At 42.8% G+C, this 17990-nt stretch overlaps 2 protein-coding genes across 2 annotated transcripts in view; both read right to left on the bottom strand.

The window, feature by feature from the left end:
* The window catches only part of LOC148009106 (uncharacterized), a 64570-nt gene that overhangs the window by 7976 nt on the left and 38604 nt on the right, over positions 1 to 17990 (bottom strand). The gene's annotated exons all lie outside the window — the stretch shown is intronic.
* LOC148009107 (uncharacterized) lies at positions 1015 to 1596 on the bottom strand. The gene has a single exon (XM_087673804.1). It carries the CDS (start codon positions 1594 to 1596, stop codon positions 1015 to 1017), a length of 582 nt encoding a protein of 193 aa, XP_087529930.1.

The raw sequence follows: 17990 nt of genomic DNA, 5'->3' as shown, positions 1-17990 counted from the left end.
AGGAGTTACTTCCATTGCATCCCCACTAGTCTTCTGACCATCTTTGCAGACTATGGCTACATCCAAATTTGTAATGTAGCTCAACTGAAAGTGAATTTCCACTGATGACCCCACATGGACTAATCTCTTGGAGATTTGACCATCTTCACTTTGAACTAGTCTCTTCCAGGCTAATTCTTCAACACACTTGTCCATATACACTTTCACAAGTCTCTTCCAGGCTTGTCAATCTACAGTACCATCAGTCTCTTCCAGACTTGTACTGGACCTTAACTGTCCAGTCTTGACTCACTAGACATTCTTGTCCGTTTCACATACTGGCCATGCAACTCAAGCGTTTAGATTTCAACAAGGATCCTTCCAAAAAGAAAAACCAAATAAAATATGTAATAAAGAAATCAACAAAAAGGTAATAGTTGTCACAGTCTTGTGACATACCTCTCTCGAAATTGCAAACGTCCTCGTTTGCATGAATGTCATATATGCTTCCAGCTATCCCAATGAACTTACACTTGGCAGCACAGGTACAACACATGCATGCTATCAGTCAACATTGTGAACTGAACACACTGTTAACACATGTATGTTCTAACTGTGAAACATGGCAGACTATTATCATGTGACTCCACACATGTATGTTCTAACTGTGAAACATGGCAGACTATTATCATGTGACTCCACATCATTGTTTCCAGATATAGTGGCCGGTACACCACAATGATATCCCCATAGTGGCAGATTCTCATTTGATGACTCCACATCACCCTGACTAGAGATCTAGTGGCCGGTACATCAAAATGATATCCCCACTGAGTCAATTCACAGAATACATGCCCGATCGAGTAACCATTGTTACAACATGTATTCAATTCAATAGAAGTAAAAACTATATTCTTGCAAGCAATACTTACTTCTTTAGCACTGAGAAAACCATATGGACACAATAAGTGTTAACCTGTACAAAATCTGTTTCTGTACATATTTTCTTTCTTGAGCAATTGTCACTTTGACAATTTATTTCAGCTTAGAGATACAAGGGGTCAAGGTAGGTTGCAAGTGAAATGCTTCAAGGTAAAGTTCCAACACATTAGGTGACTCTGCAAGTTCACCTTCATCCATCCACTTAGCATCTATAGCTGGATAGTTCTTGAACTTAACCAAATACCTTCTAGCAACTTTGTCTTTCACTTTCCTTTCCTTGTGTGCCAATGTCTGTTCTCGAACAAGAATTTCATCAAGTTCCTCAACTTCGGGCTGTTCCTCAACTGGCATATCTTCTGGCACATCACCCACATAGGGTCTAAGAAGACTTACATGGAAAGCATTATGAATCTTCCAATTGTCAGGCAATTTCAGCCTATAACTGACATCACTAATCTTCTCTATTACTTGAAAAGGCCCATAGTATCGCATACTAAGCTTAGTGAAAAGACTTTCCTTGCCTTTCCGCTTCTTTAAGCGTGCCTTTTCAAACCGCAACAATACCCAATCACCAAGTGAAAATATCAATTCACGACGGTGATGATCAGCAACTTTCTTTTGCTTTGCCCGAGTCCTTTCAAGGGCATGCTTAACTTTTTGATACATTTCACCCATACTCTGCACATATTGATCTACCTGAAACATCTTATCATTTGTATGCAAAATGGGAGGAACCTTTTTACCACCTTCAACAATTTCAAAAGGGGCTTTGCCTGTTGACGAATGCACAGTATTATTGTATGCATACTCGACCAAAGGCAAATACTGCTCCCACTTTGACTTGTGCTCTGACACATAGCACTTAAGCAGATCCAAGACAGTAGAATTTGCCTCTTCTGACTGTCCATCAATTTGTGGATGAAATGACGATGAGAACTTAAGCGTTGTGCCCATGTTCTCAAATATACCTGTCCAGAATAGACTTGTCATCCGTGGATCACAGTCACTGACAATAGACTGTGGCATACCATGATACTTGAAGACATTGCACATAAACAAACGTGCCATCTGATCTGGTTTTATCTTCTTCCTGACAGGAATGAAATGAGCCTGTTTGCTAAACCTGCAAATAATAGTCCATATCCCATCATTTCTTGTTTGTGTCCTTGGAAGATCAAAGATAAAATCCATAGCTATGCTTTCCCATGGTTTATCCGGAATAGGCAATGGCTGTAAAAGCCCTGGTGCTTTTTGCCTGTCAAACTTGACCTTCTGGCAAATCAAACACTACCGCACAAAAGCATCCACGTCTCTTCTCAAAGTAGGCCAATAAAAGAATGTCTCTACTGCTTTGACTGTTGCATCAATACCACGATGCCCTGTGAGAAGATAATGCTCATGATGTTGTCCATTGACAAGCTGATCAAAGATCCTTGCAAAATCTGCATCATCAGCATACTGTTCCTTCATATCATCAAGCTCATGATGATAAGGAATTGACACAGCTGAAATTTATGGCTTCCTTGACAAAGCATCAGCCACAACATTCTTTTTGCCTTCCACATGCATAATCTGAAAATGGAACATTGACAAAAAGTTTGCCCAACACATGCTTTTCTGACAGCTTAGTCTGAGTTAAGAAATAACGCAATGTCTGATGATCTGTCTGGACAACAAAATCTGCCCCAAGTAGGTAGTGTTTCCAACTAGAAAGCGCATGAATCATAGCCAGCAATTCTTTCTCATAGACCTACATAGTCTTTTTTGGCCCTCGCAAGATTCTGCTTTCGTAAGCCACTACCCGGCCATCTTGCATTAACACTGCACCAATGCTATTGCCACAGGCATCACATTGGACAACAAATGACTTCCTAAGATCTGGCAGAATGATCATTGGACTAGAAGTCATCTTTTCTTTAAGAAGATTAAAAGCTGAAATCTCTTTCTGTGTCCACTGGAAAGAGACTCCTTTCTTCTGTAAAGCATGTAAAGGTGAAACAATCTCTGCAAAATTGTGAATGAACCTCCTGTAGTAAGAACACAAACCCAAGAAGCTTCTAACATCATGGACAATCTTCAAATCTGGCCATGTTCTAATTGCTTCAACCTTAGCAGGATCCATTCGGACACCATCCTTTGACACTATGTGCCCCAGAAACTAGGTTTCTTCCAAGAAAAACTCACTCTTCTTGCCATTGATAAGCAACCTATTACTGCAAAGCTCATCAAAGACTGCTTTCAAGTGTTCTCTATGCTCCTGTTCATTCTTTGAAAAGACAATCATGTCATCAAAGAATGTACCAACAAACTGCCTGTATGGACGAAAAATCATGTCCATCATTCGATTAAACGTAGCAGGAGCATTAGTAAGTCCAAATGGCATTACCAAGAACTCATAGAGACCAAACGTGGTCCTAAATGCAGTCTTATGCACATCCTCTTGCTTAATCCTGATCTGATGGTATCCACTCTTCAAATCTATCCTGCCGAAAATTGACGCTCCTTTCAAACGGTCAAGGATGTCGTCAATTCTTGGAATGGGGAACCTGTTCTTGATGGTACTCTTGTTCAACGCTCGATAATCTATGCACATGCGCCAAGAGCCATCCTTCTTCTGCACTAAGAGCATTGGTGAGCAAAAGGGAGATGAACTTAGCTGAATCAGCCCTTTTTCCAACAGCTCATTTACCTGGCTCAATATCTCTTTCTGTTGGGCTGCACTAACCCTATACGGAAGTCTATTTGGTGGGCTACTGCCTGGCCCCAAATCTATCGCATGATCCTCAGACCTCTCTGGTGGCAACTGTGATGGTAATGAGTTAGAAAAACAATCACTGAACTGAGACAAGAAAGTAGACCTGTCTCTATCTAACATAGAGAAATTTGACTCATTATTATCCTTGACATCACGTGCAAAAATCAGGTACACAGAAATATGATTCTTTATTACAGATGTAATGGCAGAAGCCGATACAACAAGTACAAACTCTCCTTTAAGCTTCACAACAAGCACATGAGTCTTTCCCCTATGTTCCAAAGTCAGTGTCTTGTTAAAGGCATCCAACACACCATGCTTTCTGAACATCCATGGCATTCCCAACAAGACATCACAGCCTTCAAGTGGCATGATATAAAATTCTTCTGCATCAACATAAGACAGTATATGAAGACGCAGCTTCCCAAGAATGGGTGTCACAGACTCTGAGTGACCAGGACATGCCAACCCTACCTCTGCTGTGTAGCCCATCTCATCTGCTCTAATGCCCAAAGTAGAAGTCAACTCTGGTGAGATAAAGTTTGCCTTAGCTCCAGGATCAAAGAAAATAAGTACATGTTGATCCCTAGCTTTACCCCAAGCTCTGCAAAGCTCATTAGCATCCGAGTGTGGCTTGTCTCCCAGCATATCTAGCACTAAACCTGCTGAAGGTTTGGGCTTCTTTCCTTTCATGTCCTCTTGATCATCATCAGCTGATCTCTTATTCTTGTCCGGACAGTTAGACGCAATATGACCAGTCTGCTCACAGATAAAGCATTTCCTCTCAGCCATTAAAGCCTCTCTCTCTTCAAGAGACTTGCGCACAAAAGGTTTCTTCTGGTCCTTTGACTGTTGTCCAAAGAACTTGACTGGCTTCTTCTTGAACTGCCAAAGATTTACCTGTGCTTTGAGAAATCTGAGAAACCTGTTTACCAAATGGCTTCTTTGCTGAAAATTTTTCAGATTTGTCCTGTTTAATGCTGCCCCCAAAACCACTTGACTGTCCCAACAATAATGCATTTCCTGTGGTGGCATTCTCAATTAACTAAGTCAAAATGGTGACCTTTGTCTTCGTATAATAATTCCGGAGTTCCTTGGGCAGCCCACAGCAATATTTCTCTATCTGCTCAGTCAATGGCACAACCCTGTAAGAAGTGACTGGAAGCAAAGCCTCCCAAAACTTCTTGTTATAGTCTTCCAGATCCTTGCATTTAGATGCATCCAAATTGTGCCAAGCTAACATAACATCAATCTCAAATTCATTGGTCAACCAAGCAGAAGCAAATACTTGCTTGAAGTAAGTCCAAGTAGCAGGAGCCTGTCCTAGCATCAATAGTGTACTCCACCACTGACTAGCATTGTCCTTAAGGAAAGTGGCAGCTTTCCGGACCTTAGAAGGCTTTGTAAAGTTCCCTCCTGCAAATGCGGCATCAAACTGCTGTAAGAAAAAAAGAGCCTTAGTCCTATCTTCAAATCCTCGAAAGATGTCAAACTGTACAGCTGCACCACCTTCCTTGTATGGCTTTGGCTTCTCATGAGCCATCAAAGGATCCGTAGGATATGCCTGTAACATAGGAACACTAACAAGTGGCATAGGAGTTGCCGAACCACTGACTACAAGGCTTGTAGACACAATGCTTGCTTGCTGGTTTTGATAACCAGCCATACCAAAAGTGCCCTGTGGCATGCCAAAACTGCCCTGAACACCCTGAAATCCAGGCTGCATGTGTATATTACCATACATGGGGTTTGGCATAAAACCCTGTGTACCCCCAAACACTATTCCTGGTACATAAATCTGGTTTCCAGGTGCATAACCGGCCATACTCTGGAATACAGATCCACCTCCAAAGTACCCAGGATGTACAGAGGTCGGTGGGAAAGCCTGAAAACTGTTTCCGCCACCTGTTCCTAGACAGTCGGAACCAATCTTGGAGTCTCCATTAACTCCGCAAGCTGCTTTGGTGTTTCCACTGAATCTGCAGCATGCTTACCCTTATCCTGGACCTCTACTGGATCCGAGATCTTTGCAGATTGCCCAACTTGCTATAAAGGAAGGGAGGGCTGCAAAAATGCCAAAAACCTTGGATTCTGAATTACTTGAGTAAACATACTCACAGCAGCAACTAACTGAGTCTTGAAAATGTCTTCATCCATAGAAGAAGTCGTAAGAACTTGTGGCTCAACCATAACAAGAGGAGTAACAAACTGTGGAGGTCTAGAAGACTCTCCCACCTCATGAACAACAGGGATCTCCTGTGATGCAAACGCTTCCTCTCTGGTGTCTTCCTTTCTATCAGCCATGATGCACAATTCTGTGTCTACACCCAAACAAACCCTGGCTCACTCTTTAGGAAAAACGTGATTCGATCCCCGCAATGGAACCATGTAACCGGCCTGTTCACTAGGAAGGGCGGTAGTGTACAACCAAAATATATAAATGCTTTCACCCAATTTAATAGTCGCCCACTTTACCTGAACTTAAAGACACAGAATCAAGAAGACATACAGGAAGCTAAAATGCTCCTGTTGCAACACATACACCCTGTTGGCCTCTAAGTTAGGCGCCCCTTGCGGTATTTCTTTATTTTTAAAAAGAGAAAGTACAATGGGCTGTCTTTCACCCATTCTGGGTGAAATTTGACAGCATAACAGTGCAATTACTGACCCAAATCAAGTTGACCACGAGGGGAAACTCTGTCCAAGTCTGAATCTTCTGGTTGGAGTGCAGAATTGACCATTTCAGCCTGGTGTATTTACTGGTTCAGACCTGTTCTGAAACCTGTTTACAACTCTTACTATTCCCTGTACTATTCAGCCCACTGTAAATACTGGTTCAGACCTGTTCTGACACCTATTTTCAGCTCATATTGTTCCCTGCACTGTCCTGCATCATCTGTGCCAAGTGCCCCTTGATTCTGACATCAATTGGGCTCTGAAACACCCTCTGAACAGTCCAGAATCAGTTCTGGTTTAGTGCTGTTTCAGGCACTTGCTTGGTGAGGTTACCACCCTCACCTGTCCCTGCTGGGAACTGCAAACAACTGCTCCTGTTCCTGGAGAAAGGAGGCTCTTGCCTCATGCAAAAACAGCATATTCCACACAGCTGTACCTGAATCAGAAGAAAAGGACTTGATTCTGCAGCATAACCGTACTGTCAAGGAGAGAGAGAGAGAGTAGGAAGCAAGCCCAGCCCTATGTGCACCATAGACAAGGTAGACCAGCTCTCAAGAGCTCTCCATCTGCAGCTGCTTTTCACAAATGAGCCCCTTTTCAGCCCAAAAACTGCACGCCAGCCCTCTTTAAAGAGGTAAGTGCACACATTTGTGCCAAGTGGCAGCACTAGAAGATATTTCCCGTTTCAGTCTTCCGGTCTAAAATTCTCCATGCTCGGTGCAGAATTTGACCCCGGCACAGACCAGAGGATTGATCCTCGTGCAAAAATGAAGATAATGACGTGAACAGATTCTGAGGTCCAAAAATAGTAACTCCCTAAATTTTAAGAGTTGCTTCCATTGCATCCCCACTAGTCTTCTGATCATCTTTGCAGACTATGGCTACATCCAAATTTGTAATGTAGCTCAACTGAAAGTGAATTTCCACTGATGACCCCACATGGACTAATCTCTTGGAGATTTGACCATCTTCACTTTGAACTAGTCTCTTCCAGGCTAGTTCTTCAACACACTTGTCCATATACACTTTCACAAGTCTCTTCCAGGCTTGTCAATCTACAGTACCATCAGTCTCTTCCAGACTTGTACTGGACCTTAACTGTCCAGTCTTGACTCACTACACTTTATTGTCCGTTTCACATACTGGCCATGCAACTCAAGCGTTTAGATTTCAAGAGGGATCCTTTCAAAAAGAAAAACCAAATAAAATATGTAATAAAGAAATCAGCAAAAAGGTAATAGTTGTCACAGTCTTGTGACATTGGGCAAGCCACCTTCGTGTGCACACTTAAAAGTGCTTGGATGCGAAGCATTTCTGCATATTCGTAAAGAAAAATGCAGCAAACTTGAGCCCAAGTCCTGTAAATGCATTTTCCTAGGATATGGTGACGAGGGTGAAATGGAATATAGATTATGGAATCCCGAGAAAAGGAAAGTAGTGCGCAACAATGATGTTATCTTCCGATAAGATCGCATGCATAAACAGCCCGAAAGACTGATGAGGTCCGTAGGATTGTATTCCGGGAAGAAATACCTTTTGGACAGCAAAATGTGCCCACTGTACAGCAGCAAATACCTGCTGTAAATGAACCTGCAAATGCAGAAAATAATGCTGGAAATGATCAGCCAGCTATTGCCCATAATGATGAGCCACTAGATGTGCACGAACAGCCAGGACAGAAAGCTGTTAATGCTGATTTGCAGGCTAAAATGCCAGGACAGCAAGCTGAAAATGCTCAACAGCCAACAAACAATGATCATTGGGCTAGGAGATTGTCTAGGGCTACTAGACAACCTGATAGATTCCTTCCTGGTGCAAACAATGTGGCTGATTATGTCATGTTGACAAATTGTGGTGAACCGTCTTGCTTCAAGGAAACAATGGACAAGTAGGACAGCAAGAAATGGTATAAAGCCATGTTGTCAGAAATGGAATCTCTGGAGAAAAATGGCACTTCGGACTTGGTGCAGTTGCCTAAAGGGCAGAAAATCCTTCCATGCAAATGGGTTTACAAGATGAAGGTCACTTATGGTTCCTCGCCAAAGTGCAAAGCAAGATTGATTACGAAGGGGTACAAGTAGGAACATGGAGTTGACTTTGATGAGATATTCTCTCCTGTAGTCGAGATAACTACATTGAGAACCATTTTGGGCTTGGTTGTAGTTGAAGATATGGAGCTCATACAGATAAATGTAAAGACTACATTATTACATGGTGATCTACATGAAGACATATATATGCAGCAGCCTGAAGGGTTTGTGGAAAAAGGAAAAGAGAAGATGATATGTAAACTCAAAAGGAGTTTGTATGGGCTAAAACAAGCACCAAGAGAATGGTATCATAAGTTTGATACCTTTATACAGTCTCAAGGTTTTCATAGAAGTCAAGTGGATCATTGCTTATACACCAAGAAGACAACAGATGGCAGTCTGATTGTCTTGGTTATGTACGTTGATGACATGCTGATTGCTGGCAGGGATACTCATGCCTTGGACTCATTGAAGCAAAGTCTTCATGGCAACTTTGACATGAAGGATCTTGGTGATGCAAATCACATTCTTGGCATGCGAATACTTAGAGATAGGTCAAAAGGATTACTCTATCTATCTCAGTAGGAGTATATCTCAAGGTTTTACAGCGTTTCAATATGGAGGGTGGGAAACAATCAGGGTTCCATTGCCTCCATATGTGAAACTTAGTGCAGAGGATAGCCCTACATCTGATGATGAGAAGGTTGAAATGACCAAGATACCATATGCTTCAGCTGTTGGTAGTTTGATGTATGCTATGGTTGCTACATGTCCTGACATTGCCTTTGCAGTGGGAGTGGTTGGTAAATACATGGCAAACCCTAGTAAAAAACATTGGGAAGCAGTGAAAGATATTATGAGATATCTCAAAGACACAAAGGATTTGTGCATCTGCTTTGGAAAGCAGAAGGCATCTGTCGTTGGCTTTACAGATGCAGACTATGCTGGTCATGCGGATTGCAGAAAATCCAATTCTGGGTATGTATTTACCTTCACAGGAGAAGCAGCCTCTTGGATCTCCAGGCTACAAAAGTGTGTTGCATTGTCTACTACAGAGACAGAGTATGTGGCTACCACTGAGGCATGCAAGGAAGCTTTATGGCTTTCACGTCTGGTGGGAGAGCTTGGCATTACAGAGTTACATGTTCTCCATTGTGATAGTCAGAGTGCTATCATGCTAGCACGGAATCCGGTCTTTCATGCAAAGATGAAGCACATACAAGTGAAGTACCACTTCATTAGATATGTGCTTGACAGCAAGAGTATTGAGCTTGTCAAAATGCATACAGATAATAACCATGCAAACCTTCTCACGAAGGATCTTCTAGCAGAGCGGTTTGCTCATTGCCGGACAGATAATGGGAGATGGATAGATATATGTATTTCAGCTTTGTACATACCTAGACTTAGTTGATTCTTTTCTCCTCTTAAGAGACATTGCCTTTAAGTGGGAGCTTGTTGGGAATAAAGGGCCCTTGTGCCTTTTATATGTACTTGGGTGTGAACACACCCTTAGCACACTTGTACATTCATATATATATCTATCTAAAAACCTAAAGAGGTGCACTCGTCATTGTACCTACAAGTCGTACTCACTTTCCTCTCTACTCTGCACTCTCTCTCTCTGTCTCTCTGTTGCTAGCAATCACTAGGTATCTCAATCCTCGCGCCTCGGAGCTCAACAGAGAGGGCAATTGATTTGACTTCATGTTTATGTGGGTGATAGAACTTTGAGGTTTTTAAACCTGGGGTGGATGGTATGTTTATGTGTACGATATTTTGGCACACAAGAATTTGGGTTTAAGATCTAAGAGGATCCTAAGATGCTCATGACCTATGGCAATTTACCTACCTTCTATTTGACCAAGAGGTATGGAAGATGGTTTGTGTACATAATACTTTGTGATTTTACTATATAGTCTTTTGACCTAGGTGGATTTGAGTGGTGTGGCATAAACAGGGGCATTGGTGGAGGAGCTTCGTCCATCCAAGATACACGTACACCCACCTTTCCCATGGGATTAGATGTGTTATTGGCCAATTGCGCACCTATTCTCACTAGTAGATATAGATCCATATATCCAAAAAAGCACATATGTTGAATATGCCAGCTAGAGCTAGAGACACAGGAGGAGCACTATATTTATCATTGCCCAGTATACTATGAGTTTAAAGGCTGCTTTCATTCTCTCTTTAGAGACAAGTTTGGGCCATTATCGAGTCATGGATTACGCTAATCAATAATGTCTTGGCCTCTCTCCCCTTGAAATGTGATAGCTTAGAGAGAAACTCCCTAAGAGGAGAGACCTAGGACACTAAGGACCTATCCAAAGATCGCTTACAAGTTTCTTTATGAGGGAAGCCCAAGGAGCTTCAAAGCAATCCCAGCCTTAGTCTACATCTATGAGGAGCAGCAAGGAGAGTTTGACACAGCCACAACCTCCACCTACACAAGGGACACTAATTGTTTGAGCATTCCAGCTTGGCCAATTTAAATATCCTACACACTGACACAAGCATCAGTGACACATGTATATGAGGATAGAGGACATCATTGCTCGGGCTAGAGTCACACCCCATGTACCTCCTATTGAGCTAAAAATGCATTCCAAACTGATTAGCTCTGTAAAACAGTGCCAAAACATGTAGATTAACAAAATTTTCATTACACATTGCATGGTCCTAGAGAGTTTCTATGTCCCATAAGCAAAACCCTAATTTGGCAGGATCCATCTACGTCTATGGATAGACAGGCTGCCCACCATTCAGCCCATCCTTGTTTTGCAAGTCACATCAGTCTCCACTCTCTCTCCTGCTATTGGCGCCCAGTTTTCAGCCTGCAACCTACCTTCATTAGCTGTCCAGCCTTCATCACCTGCAGCCTTCACCTGGCAACCTGTTTTCTCCTGCTGCCAAAACCACTAGGTGACCCCTAAACAGGCTGCACTTGCTACAGATCTGCCACTCAGCCTTGCTGTCCAGTTTTCACCAGTTTACCGCTTGCATTTACCTGCTGTGCAGGCTGCCCTGCATCAGCACACCTTCAGCCTGCTATCACCTGCTGTTTACAGCCTTGGTGATCAAGTTTCCAGCCTCCGGTGGGTGATACACTGCTGCATTTCCCAGATTAAGCCTCCAAACTGCTGTATTTAGATGACCAGCCTCCGCCCTTCCACATTCCACCCTCGTTCAGCACCAACTGGTGGTTACAATGCTCGAAAGTGGACATCACACTCTGACTATAACCATTGCTCTGCCTTTGAGCATTTTTCCTTCATTAACAGGAATAATTCATTCACTTTAGATTTCTCCTCTCTCTGTTTGTCTTTGTGTTTTTGTCTTCGTTTTTGCGTTTTGTGTTGTGTTTACATTTTGCATTTTTCGTTTTGTTTTTTTTTTGGCATTTTGTGTTTTGTGTTTTTGCATTTGCATTTGAGTTCTTTATGTTTCAATCGTGGTCGTACACTCCGTGTTTTCTTTTGCAAACCCTAGCATATCTCAATACCTCCATGACATTACATATATTAGGCTTTCTATTAGTTGTCGCATCTATAGTTCTTAGCTTTCTTTTACTATTCATTGATATTAATTGTTCTTTTCAAACAGTTGTATCATCACACAAATGGTTGTAACTCATGGTCTTATAGGTCACTTTGGCCTTTTGCATATGTTAATAAATCATTTAAGTCTCAAACTACATCTCCCATAGCTCTTGTCTAACACTCTTGGGCTTCAAGATCCAATAAGGGAGACAAGGGCTATGGAGGATGTTGTGGGGCCTCTCATTTGACAAGGACTACTTCGTGGCTATCTAAGAGACATCACTCGGAGGGGAAACTTGTTGCCTCTCAAGGAGGAGGGGGGAGAAGGGGAAGATGGAGGTAGGGATGACAAGGGAAGGGTGAGGAACGGGGATGTCATGAGGAGGATAGAGGGGAAAAGATGGGGTTAAAGCGCGGAAAGGGGGGAGCAAGGAAAAGTGGGGTTTTGTAGAAGAGGAGGGGGTGCCAATTGTGGTTGCTAAGGTGGCTAAGCAAGAGGGGGAAAGGGAGGCGGTGGGTGGAGAGGGGGAGGTGGAGGCAAGGGAGGGGGTGGGAGTTGGGGGTGGAGATAGAAAAGGATGTCGCTCCTGACAAGGACAGGCTTGCCCTTGTGTGTGCTCACCGAATGTAGCCCCTCCTTGAGGTCCTACTTTTGGTTAGGGCTACTAGGGGAGATGCCTTGTCTTTATCATGTCAATATTCGAGTCTAGTGAATCCATTGTCATCCATTGTAGGGTGGGGCTTGCCCTGGGCAAAGGTCTTGGTGACCTTACACTCAAATCGTGTACACTCTGCAACCTAATGTCCAAACATGGGACATTGAAGACATGGGCTAGGCTGCCCTATAACAATAATTTGGTGATACCGATATTGGAATTACATGCCACAATCTGTAGCTTTGTAGGTATGTTCTTGATGTCAATGAGATTGCCATTTACACCTATACTTATCACCACATTTGCAAAGGATGCTCGTAGCACAATGCCATAGAGGTATCCAAAGTCCTTACCAATTTGTGATTACCTACCACATGTGCAACTTTGTAGGTATTTCTTGACGTCAACAAGACTACAATTTACATCTTCTACACTTTTCACTACATTTGCAGAGAATGCTAGTAGCACAATGTCATAGAGGTGTCCAACATCCACCATCAATTGGTCATACTCAATTTCAAGGCCGTTGTACCAAACTACAACTCTAGATATATGATACAAACTAAAAGTGGAGACCTTCTCATCTATGAAATCTCTTTTCCCTCCCCCCTCCTCATCTATCAAATCTCTTTCCCATCCCCCCCTCCTCATTACGCCCCCATTCCTTACCCTCCTCTTGTCATCCCTACCTCCATCTTCCCCTAGGCCCCCCACCCCCTCCCCATGAGAGGCAAGGTCTCTTGTGCCTTGTCCCTCTCGCAAGAAGGTGATTGGTGTCAAGTGGGTTTTCATGCAAGAGGAGATCTATGTTGAGTAGCCTCCTTGCTTTGGATCCTCGGATGGGAAAGTTTATAGGTTGAAGAAGGCCTTGTATGGCCTCAAGCAGGCTCCTCGTGCATGGAACAAGAAGATTGTCTCACTTCTTCAGTTGAAGTTGGGATATTAGCGCTCCAAGGCCGATCCACAGCTTTATGTACACACTTCCGAGGTTGGTCGTGTGTTGTTTGTGTTGTATGTTGATGATTTGATTCTAACAAGGGATCATGCCCAGAAGGCCCACAAGACCAAAACTGCTTTACATCAGACATTCGAGATGACGGATTTGGGGCTTCTTCATTTCTTTTGGGTCACGAGATTTATCAATCTCAGAGGGGGATTTCCATCTCTCACTAGCGGTACATTCAGGAGCTCTTGGTGACTTTTAAGATGGAAACTTATCGGCCCATTACTCCTCCTATGGACCCAAACTGGAATGCCACTTCACACTCAGATTCTCCCGTGACGGATGCTTCCCGCTACCATCAATTGATTGGGTCCTTGATTTGGCTTCTCAACATTCGTGTTGACCTTTGTTTTGCTATGGGTCTTTTGGTGGGGTTCATGACTGAACCCAAACAGGTGCATTGGCAAGCTGCCCTAAGAATTCTTTGATATTTGAGGGGGACCTTTGACTTAGGGATTTCTTATCTAGCAGGTACAGATGCTTCCAATCTGGTTCTTGCAGGTTGGAGTGACTTGGATTAGGCTAGCGATGTGGACCACCGACGGTCTACTACAGGCTACTATTTTACCTTGGATACAGGTGTTATCTCTTGGAGTAGCACGAAGCAGCCCACGGTAGCCCTTTCTTCTACTCAGACGGAGTATCGGGTTCCATCTTCCACCACATAAAGAGGTTGTGTGGCTTCAAAGATTGTTGGAGGAGCTTGGCTGCCCCCAGACTCGTCCTACTCTTCTGCGATGCGACAATGAGAGTTGCATTGCCTTGGTGCAGAATCCTGTATTCCATGCCCGGACAAAGCACATTGAGATCCAATATCACTTCATTCGGGAGAAGCTTCTGGATGGGACCATACATGTGGAGTACTGCAAGACGGAGGATAATCTTGCATATTTGTTCATGAAGGCGCTTCCCCAAGCTTTACTTCGTCAGTATTCCAAATCTCTTAGTCTGGTGCCTCGTCCAGGATCTAAGAGGGGGTGTTAGAGATTGAGTCATCCCCTGGACAGGCTGTGCTAGGGTTTCTGCACAGTAGGATTTGGTACAGCATGTTTTCCTGGACAGGCAAAGCACACGTCAACGGCAGGCAGTACAGTGCCACGTCAGCAGGGTGCTATGTCAACAGCTGCAGTCTGACTATTTTATCATTATTTTATTTGGTCGGCTGCATTTACTGCAGCCAACTTGGTGCAAGCATTTTTTATTTTCTGGCTATAAATAGCCAGTTGGTGGCACACTCAGCCATTCATTATTTAGATTCTGAACTTGAGATTTGTTGGCTGAGACAGACTGTGCTCGGGCTGACGGAGATCGAGGTCATCAAGTCAAAGACACACGCAGATATTTCCTCTGCCCTTGTGTATATTTCTGCACTCTTATATAGCATACTACATTGCAGATTTTTTGTGTTTACACTCTCCTTTTCTCTCTCTCTCTCTCCTCTCTATGTTCACTCTCTCTCAGTCTTTGTCCTACGCTTCCGCATTGCTGCACTGACATTTTCGAGCACATGGAGGATCGATTGGCGCTAGGACCTCCTGGAGATTGTCGCAATCCCAATAGTAGTCTTCTTCCACCTATTTTCGGATACAATGGCTAACATGGCCCGCGGTTCTGCAATCTGCTCCATCGAGAGACAATGATTGTTTGATACCATCTCCTCATCAGTCCACTCCTTCGACAGAGTGACTGCTCGACTCCTTCCTCTTCTTCGGCTTCCCAGTCCGCTCCATTGAGAGGCAACAATTGTTGCCTACTCATTGCTTAGTTTGAGCCCCACCCTTCACCTTCGCCTACTCAAGTTCGAGAGGCCACCTTTGGGAGCTCTTCACCACCCCAGATACCTTCTTTGGCACGACCGGCAGCAATTCCTTTATCCTCAAACATTTCGGAGCCCGTGATCCATGAGTTTTTGGATTTTCTATCTACATCAGAGGGGGATTCAAACGGGATAATCTTTCTTGGCCCTCCAAGGGGGCATCTACATCTACTGCAACTTCAGAGGGGGCTTATATTCCTCTAGTTTCAAAGGGGATCCCCACCCCCCACTCAATCCTTCGCACACCCTGGTGGAGGCCTTTTACCTTCTTCTTCTACCCCTGGATGGGATGGCTTCCTTCCAGCAGTCATCTCACCTATTGATACCCAAGATCTCAAGGATCTACCTAGATCGGCGTGCTTGGAGGTTCAGCCGCGACTTGGTGACAAGGCCTTCGTATTCCTTCTTGCATGGATGCACGGAACTAGTGGCTTCTCTCCCGAGGTTGAGTTTCAGATTCTCTAGTTTACTCTGTCTGTTGTTCTTTACTGCAGGTTACCTTTCAGGTGGAGGTCTTAGATCTTAGGGATCCTCTATATCTTCTTTCTCCTCTTCTTCTTGTTAGAATTTGCGGATTGTGTGTGTGTGTTGTGGGGGGGGGGGGAAGGGGGGGGTGGTGTGTGGCAGCAGCATGGGGAACAAGTACGAGACAAAACTGAATAGAATAGATCGATGTGAAAGTACAAGGTTAGAGCCTCAATATATAGGCCTAGGTATACATCTAAACCTTTGACCCTAATTGAATGCTTAGTAAACATAATATGTATTCGTAAATAGACATTGACCTTCGTCAAATGCTTGTTGAACAAGGTATTCACACTAAACACATACTCTTACACAATAATGTGTGTTCATATATGAAGGTAGATAAATAAGTAAACAATCACCGGGTCATGGATAGCTAACCTTGTAACACAAAACATAAAAGAAAATGGGAAGATCTTACCTCAAAAAAAGCAATTTCTAATGCCATACAAAAGATTTTGGCAAAAGATATACAAAGTAGAAATATCTTTGTAACTGAAGCTACAGCATATCATGTTCACAGTTTGACAATCAAGCTCAAGGACTTAAAGTTCAACGTGAGTGAAAGGTGCATGTGAAACCAACCTTCCTACTCGGATAGGGTGATAAATAACCTAATTAAGCACTTAATCACAACAATTAACAAATTCACAAAACTGAAAAGCACACTTTGCCATACAATCTTGGACATTGGATAGCTTGTTGACCCCAAAACTAGCACCCCTTCCAATATTTCTTTAGCTTTTATTGCAAATGGATGGAGTGCAACTCAGATCCTCCAACCTCCTCCACTGATACAAGTGCCTTTTGCTATCAAAACTAACCAGCAAGCCTCCAAACTAATTTTCCCCTTGGTTTGCTTGGGATTGGCCTTCACTTGCTCCTTGAAAGACAAATTCAATCCCAAATCTGATATTACTTGGCTGCCCTCTTGAATCTCTCTAAAATTCCTCAATTTCAGTAGTTGGAATTTAAGTCCTAGTGCCTCAATTTCAAGCACACATCCAAGGCGCCTATCAAAATCCTAATTTCGGTTTACAGCAAAGATTGACTGAAATATATTTCTCTGATGGCTCAAACTACTAAAAAATACTGAGATAACTTAAGAGATGGCTTAGGGAATGAGAGAGAATGCTATAGAGAGAAAAATTTCAGAGTTTCATCATGAGAAACACTGAAAAGCTACTATTGTCCTACTCAAACAGCCATGGAAGCTGTCATCTACAGCTTAGGACCACTAGAAAGACTGCTACCTCCTCCTATGTGCTGTTATCTGCACCAAAAGAATCTTGGGCTACTATCACTTGCTCCTAAAGGGCTCCAAACTGCAAATCATACCAACAACCTCTCCTTACTCCCTAACAACCTCCTTCTCTCTCATCATAGCTGGAATAGACTTCCACTAGCCCCTAAAAACGTTTTTTCCACTTGCATGGACAAGTTTTGCCAAGTGGCAGCCTTCTAATCCCATTTTTCAGTATTATCTAGCTTATTCAATTAATTTTTAATTATTTATTCTAAAAAATAATTTAATAATTATTCTAATGCTTTAAATTTTAATTTTACTATGCAATAATTGAGTTAACTAGGCCAATTTTTCTTTCAAGTATTCCTAAGCAGTTATTATCTCTTAGACTAGTATTAATTAATTAATTAATGCCTAGTCTTTAATATCACCACTGATATTACTCGCCAATAAATTGATCTAGACCCAAATCTGATACCAAGATACCTACTACATGTCAAACTAACTTATTACAATTGTTGCCTTCGGCATCCACTGTATCCTCACAGTCCTTGCCTTGTTACCATGAAATAACTGTCATATGCATCAGATATGCTAAGCCACCTTGCACATTTGATTAATAACTTAATCAAATGTTATCGACAAGATTAAAGCATCTCAAAATTTCACGTTCCTTCAAAGACCTCTCTTTTGAAATCCCTGCAATTGACCTCCATTGCACTGTATTGTACCAAAGGAAAAACATACTACACTGGAATTTCCATTACGCATCACAATCACAACATTGGCCACTATTGTCCAACCATGCCATGTGCCCTAA

The sequence above is a fragment of the Lygodium microphyllum genome, unplaced genomic scaffold, assembly GCF_053477565.2.
Source record: "Lygodium microphyllum isolate KBCC unplaced genomic scaffold, Lygodium_microphyllum_v1.1.10 scaffold_39, whole genome shotgun sequence".
Lineage (NCBI taxonomy): Eukaryota > Viridiplantae > Streptophyta > Polypodiopsida > Schizaeales > Lygodiaceae > Lygodium > Lygodium microphyllum.
The sequence above is the reverse complement of the archived record's forward strand: the minus strand, read 5'-3'. Positions and strand labels throughout refer to the sequence as shown.

Bases quoted from the DNA above. Each gene is read 5' to 3' on its own strand.
- LOC148009107 (XM_087673804.1), bottom strand. From the start codon at position 1,596: ATGGGTGAAATGTATCAAAAAGTTAAGCATGCCCTTGAAAGGACTCGG.